Genomic DNA, 7269 nt, shown 5'->3' on the forward strand with positions numbered 1-7269 from the left:
TGTGGCAGAGGCATGTTCTTTATTTCTGTGTCTTTATTCATAAAAATGCAATGCATGCTTTACTATATATTATAACACATAGTTTTTATACTCTGATAAATGAAATTAAAATATCAAAGAGAGAAACCCAGAAAAAGCCAGACGGGTTGAGACCAGTGGTTCAAATAGTATCCTGTCTCCAGCACGGGCTGGTATCAGATGCTGCAGATAAAAGTAGAAGAAACTGTATCGTAGCCTGTTATGAATTAACATGCCCAGGAGAAAAGTTTCTTCCTGACCCTCATCAGTTAGTGGTTGACTTATATGCCAAAGCATACATTACTATACATACGCACGTATTTCTATCTATCTATACCAAGAAGCATGTGACCAAATGCTAAATCAGACTCCTGGTACTTTCACTTACAGGAAAGTCATTCCAAGGAAAGAATTTTCTTCACCGCAAGAGGCTCACACGGTACATAACTGGGAGAGAGAAAGGCAGCTGATATTCACAGCTTAATAAGGGAAACTACCTTTACGAGCAGCACCTGATATGTGTACCTTTTGAAGATACTTTGGGAATTCTGGTTACATATCTCAGTAATATCTCAGATCTCTGAGTAGCTTTACCTATGTAATTAAGCAAATACTCACACATGTGTAAGTACTTGTAAAGTGACCTAGTTATGCAGACTTCATATTAAACATTCCCTTTTTCTGAAAATCATAGGGTCGTACAAAAACAGGGTTTGAAAGTTCAAGGCAAACCTGACCATTCTGTATCACTCCTGACAGCCACCTAACAAACTCCTGAGAGGCACCAGCACCAAAATTATACACCCCACAGATCTGTCCTGTGCTTTGCCTTCTTTAAGATAGTTTCTACTAATGTCTAACTTCAAACTCCTTGGCTTCAGTTTAAGCCCATGTCCTCCTGTCCTACCCACCAGATAAAGAGAACAGATCATCCCTCTCTCTTGATTTGCAATGTTTGAGAACTCTTTTTCCTAATTCCCTTCTGTCTTCTTTGGACTGAAAGCCCTTCGATTATTTCCCTACTTCCTTACTGATTTATTTTCAGTATCTCTGGATTCATTTTTTCCATGTCTTTCCCAAAGTGCGGTGCCCAACATTGAATCAAGTACCCAGCCAAGAGCTTTCAAAGACAGAGTGTGGAAGGATGACTTCACATGTCTCAATGGCTATATTCTATTTTATACAACCTGGATGGTATTTTTGCAATACCATATAAATACTGAGAACCTTACACATTTTCCCACTGAATTTCTTCCCATTTTTAGACTATTTCCCCAATGCTTGCTGGTGCTCAAATCTAGGATACAATGAGATGTTTTCTACTGCAGTTATGGACTGATGGTGGTGATGATTCAGCATATAAAATAGGCTAATTAATGAGCTTAGGAATAGCTACCTCCCCTCAGGCTTGTTAATATATTTGGTTTTATCTAAAGGGATCACATAGGATCCAGAACACAAGTGCTAGCAAAAAAAAAGAGAAATGCAAGATACATTAAAATAATGCAGTGATACTACTATATGCAGTAAGTTTCACAAAAGAAAAATAAAACAATCAGCATGCTGGTTTTCTTTTCATTAAATGTGATTAGCTCATAAAAACTTTGAATTAGTCAGCATGATGTGAATGACTCGTCAGACCTAATTTTAGCAGCTTAATGTTAGCCAGCATTTCAGAAACAGTCATCTCCTTCAACAATAAGCAGAGAGGGATGAGCAGTTCCAGGATAAGACCATCCTATTGCCTTCAGCTTCCTAAACACGCAGATTAGGATGGGATGAACTCCCCTGTGAAGACAGAGAAAAAGTTACAGCAGTCACGGAGAGCCTTGACCAGCTTTGACACTTCTTGCTGGCTGAGGTCAGGTGAGATAAATTCCATTTAAGGCAACCACAAATTCAGAGATAAATATTTTTAGGTTAGCGTGATAATTAAACATGATGCAAATTAACTGTAATCATTGGGGGGGGGGGGGGGGGAACATGATGAGATAATGACAGCGATGTGCAGAGCATGGAAATTCCATGTCACAGGCAACTTCAAAACATTGACATTTTCCCTGTTTTTCCAAATTGAGCTGACAGCTGAGTATGTAGAATTTCTCTGTAAAGGATCATTTTTACAGTCATTTCAGAAGAATAAAAATATTTCATTTTGACAAAATTATGCTGTTTGGTCTCCAGATTGATCCTTTTCCTTTTAAAGAAGCATAATAGACTAAAACGAAAAGCAAAGCTGACATTCTGAAATGAAAAGACATTTAGATTAAAAATAAAAATAAAAATTGCTAAGCTCACTCTAAAAACAGGGTGATCTTTTCTCCAAGGCTTAATATGATTTTGGTGATTTTGGTTTCAAACTTGAGGTCCCATTTTGGTTTCTGAATGGTGCAGATGAGCCAGTTTGGCCAACCCTCCTAGCCATCAGAGCCACATAACAAAATCTCCACGCAGCACCAAGCCAGCTGACGCACTGCATACCTCAAACTGCTGAGGGAGTGGCATTTCTGGGAATGGCTCACGACAAGGAAATGAGAAAAGCTCACTGGGATCCCACTCACAGCCTTGGGCAGGGTGTCAGCAGGTTTCCAAAGCTACCCAGTTGCACTGGGTTCAGTTATTCTTGCCAGTTTGCTCCCTCCTGCAAAGAACAGCCCCTCAGACTCACCAATGTAACCTCAAGACCAGGGTTTCATTTGAACCGCTAGAGAGGTGCAGCTGGCACACAAGCAATCATTTGCTGTGATGGTGGGGGCATTTCAGAGCCTTCTGGAGGTATTGGGAACTGGCCTTCCAAATAAATCAGGCAGTATTAAAAAAACATGACCCAGAGGGCAAGCTTCCTTGTTCTTGTTCTCTGCCTGGATCATTTTCTATCTCTGGGCATCTCCAACATTGGTCCCTGCAGGGTAATAAAGTTTAGACTAAGTTTGCTCAAGTACAGTAGCTGTCTAGTCAACCCAAATGTAAGCTGCTTTCTTGTGCCAGTACTAATCTGTTACTGATATCCCCGCTAACCATTGTGAAGCTCAGCACTGTGTTGTAATGTAGGCATGCTGTCAGAACGAGGTTTATAATGTAAATAGTTGTGCATATGAGTTCATTGTTTATATTCTAAAAGCTGTGCTGGTAGAAGTTGTTGGAAGTGTTTTTAATTGCAGTGGAAATCTAGATTTGTGATTCCAGTGACAGTCTACTTAAGGTCACAGCTGCTTTTTGATAAGAAACCTCTCCAGAAGGCTGACAGACAGTTGTCACTGGGTCTTCTGGATCTTCACAGCTGGTGATGAGGGCAACTGCATTAAATGACTTCTGGTTTGTACTAAGTGACTTGATCTCCAGTGCTGATGTCTCTGCTTCTTTTTCCAATGTCTTCTCTGTTCGGTTCCATTCTTGCTCTTTCCGATCCAGTTGCATGGCACTGCAGTGAGGAGCATAAACTTCTGTGGTTTCTTCAAACTGTAGGCAATCCACTTTATAGTATTTTTTCTTTACGTGTAAGACATCATTAAACCTATAGCCCCAAAGAATCTCTCTGGGCACGTATGAGCTTCGGGACTGATGGGAAGTTCCCGTTGAATCACCTGTGTAGACAAATGTGACCAAGATTTCAAAGTTGTCCTTGGCCAAAGCTTTCCGGTCCAGACCATACAAGGGGCTCTCACTATTGATTTCATGTACTACCGTCACTGGTGTAACGAGTATGATCTGGTCATTCAGCAGCTTCAAGTCCTTGTACTCCATCGTCATTCTCCCTTCCTTGTCTTCCTTGTAGCGCAGCAGCTGAGCTCGTACTGAGCCCTCAACCATGTGGTTTGGTCGGAAATCACCAATGCGCCACATCAGGCAAAATTTGTCATCCCGTAAGCCCACGACAGCATAGTAGCTGAAACGAATGGTCTGAGCTCTTTTTCGCGCTGTGGCCATTTTAGCCAAAGCTGCTCCAATTATGAAGGTGTCGATAATGCAGCTCAGTACAGACTGCAGGATAACCATAAGGATCGCGACAGAGCACTCCTCCGTAACACAGCGGTAACCATACCCAATGGTCGTCTGGGTTTCCAGGGAGAACAGGAATGCTCCTGTGAAGCTACGGACGTTTGCGACACAGGGCGTTACTTCTTCGTCATTGAATAAATCTCCGTGTTGGATTGCTATCAGCCAGAAAACCAGTCCAAAGAACAGCCACGAAAGAACATAGGACAGCGAGAATATCACAAACATATGGCGCCACTTGATGTCCACCAGTGTAGTAAATATGTCCACTACGTAGCTCTCCCATTCCCCAAAGATGTGTTTGAAGTACACATTGCAGCTGCCATCTTTGTGAAGAAATCGCTTCTGCAGTCTTTTCGCCCCTGTTTCAGGGCTGTCTTTACAAGACCTTTTGTAACTGATCTTATTTCCCTGTATGTTCACAGGCCTATAGCAACCACTCTGTTCAGTCATCTTTCTCATGTCTGCCTCGTGGCATCAGTTTACAGAACACACTTGTGGTCCCAGGGGCTATTTGTTTTCTTTGTTCATTGGGAATCTATGAAATAAAAGAAAAAGTTTATTTTTGTTTTTAATTTCGTATGCCAGAGCTCTGTAAAACCAAAACTAAATATACACACTCTGTGGCCATCATGAGCAATTTTCTGAAGAGTACAGACCCTGACATTCATTACACAACATAGCCCAAAAACTTAGAAATTCAGCTAGAAAATCAACAAGCTAGAAACGTCCATATCAATCTTAAAATTTGTTACCTAGATAAAAACAGAAACCAAAAACCTTTGTGGGGACCCTGCTGTGAGTATCTCTTCTAATACTCTGGTGAAGAAGGATTCAAATCGGTATGGGCTTTCATGAACACTCACAAGAATGGCATGAGCTCTCTTAAAGTTAGCCAAATGTTTGAGGTGGTCAATTGTTCCTGTTTGTTGCATGTCTGTTTGTTTTCCTCCATTTGAAGAAGTGCCTAGGAAAACACCCTCATTTATCCATGAGACTTCAGTGGCATGGAGAGACGAATTCAGTGCTAATGTGTTTTCACCAGAAAATGTATTGATCACACAGTCATTCATCATTACTTGCATTTGAGTATTGCCCAGAAAAACCTGGTCATGGAATTGAATTTTACTGAGCTAGTGCTTCAGAGACATATTTGTTCAATTTGTAGAAAAGTATTTACATTTCAAATGAAAAAGAAACCTCTCTGAGGTCCTGGAAACCCTCACAAATAATTCCTTAAAACAAAACAAAACAAAAAAAATCAATCTGGCAGAAAGCATTTACATTTTTATTAATGAATTTGAAACAAACATGCAGTATGCTAATAAAATTTGTGGATAACACAAATTTAGGAAGTGATGTGAATTAGGAGATTCCTCTGTCAGATCAGAGAAAATAATGGGTGTATTTGCAGATTGCAACCATATGAACTTCAGCAGTATGAAGTGCTTGGCTGTATGTTTAGTGACTAATAATAAGAACTTATGTTAGAAACTGAGACCTCATCAATTGAAATCCAATACAAAAGCAAAGACTTAGCTGAAGTAACCAGATACAGGATGCTTACGAATTATTTGTAGGATACAGCACAGAGAAAAGTAAATGCCTTTTCCTACAGGTCTCCAACTCATTCTACTATATCCCAACCCCTAACACAGAAAACACTGAAAAATCAGAAGTGATAGAGTATATAGCTAGAGCAATTCAAAATTTTTGCCAAAAGTCTAGTTTTTAACTAATATTTTTGAAAAAAAAAAAAAAAGGCTTTTTTTTTTTGAGGAAAAGCTGTCATTATTCTCCAAAATTGTAAGCTTTCAATGGAAAAATGGCAAGTACTTTTCCCATTTTTAAGCTGTTTTTTTCTGACAAAAGTTCAGGTTTACAATGTAGGTTTACAATGAAGCCAACATATTCATGGAAAATGAATTTACAAAAATGTTTCCCAGTGGTAGTCTTTTTTCTCAGCTCTTCATTCACTTTGCTTCGGTATAAATGACTGCACACAGTTTAAGGCAGAAAAGAGTCAGGCCCACGGAGTGTAATATATATTGGATGGACTAGATTAACAGACCTAGAACTCTTCTCCCATCCAAGGAACAATGACAAGCATGCAAAGACACTATTCCAGAAACACTTAAAAGCCAAACATAGTTTCCATTTCTTTTTTCTTTTCTTTTTTCTTTCTTTCTTTCTTTCTTTCTTTCTTTTTTTTTTTTTTCAGCACAGAAATGAATGTGACATATGGTGTCGTAGCCTCAGAATGTGGCCTTCATTAAAAAACACAACATTAATGTTTCCAAAAATACTTCTTGGAATACAGTCTTTGGAAACATTCATATGACTTGCTTTACTCATAGCTTTAAACAAACACTGTAGCCTAGTCCATTGACGACTCTTGACCTAACATTTTATAAGTCATATTTAACAACAAACAAAAACTGGAAACTGTTGATTTATTTTTTTAAGAACCTCATAATATGAGGTGTGAAAATGAAGTAAATTGTAATCAGGAGCCAATATAATCTTAAACAAAAAACATACTTAGGGTTATACTGTTTTTCTTATTAACTGATTCAAAATAGAGTTCCTTGAAAATACTCACAAACACCTTGGGACTCTAAAACAGACTAACCAGTTCACAAAAAAAAAAAAAAAAAAAAAAAAAAAAAAAAAAAAAAAAAAGGCTACTGAGTTGATTCCACCATCTGCTGTTGCCATCAGCAAATAATCATATTTTAAAAGTGGTATTTTGCTGGCACCATCTTCAAATTTTGCTGGTGCTGGCAACAATGAGAGACTGTCACGCATACAGCTATGTGGAAAAGTCCATTCTGATTTTTATGGCAGTCTGTGACACATTGGAGAGCACTTTTGCATCGGGAACTCTGACCCCACTTAGGGTGTCTCCTAAGTACAGGTTGCAGTAACATATAATCTGGTGAGTGTCTGTGATGGGGACTTGACTGGTGCAAATGAAGCTGTGCAGTTAGATGCTGGACTGGATTTTGTAAAACAGTTAAGAGTATATCTATAATAACCCAGGGATGTGATGCTGAGCCTTTTAAAACGGACCAAATAAGCTAGCCCTGGAGCTGGATGGAGTGGAACAGAATCGGTGCAGAGGAAAACTACCACATATATTGCTCTCAGGATCTGAGTTAATCTTTCTCCGTCGTGTCGAAAATTGGCTTGCTCAGAGCCATTTGGCATTACACAGTGGAGACGTGCCCCAAATGACCTAAAATCCCAAATGTG

At 39.2% G+C, this 7269-nt stretch overlaps 1 protein-coding gene across 1 annotated transcript; it reads right to left on the minus strand.

The window, feature by feature from the left end:
• Positions 1–3186: 3186 nt before the first annotated feature.
• Positions 3187–4476, minus strand: KCNJ16 (potassium inwardly rectifying channel subfamily J member 16; the record flags this gene model as incomplete). The annotated part of the gene is made up of 1 exon (XM_084298291.1): positions 3187–4476. The coding sequence occupies one exon, from the start codon at positions 4474–4476 to the stop codon at positions 3187–3189; it is 1290 nt and encodes a 429-aa protein (XP_084154417.1).
• Between the last annotated feature and the right edge of the window lie 2793 nt (positions 4477–7269).

This window comes from Netta rufina (assembly GCF_964035555.1).
Source record: "Netta rufina genome assembly, chromosome: 19".
In the NCBI taxonomy this organism is placed as follows: Eukaryota; Metazoa; Chordata; class Aves; order Anseriformes; family Anatidae; genus Netta; species Netta rufina.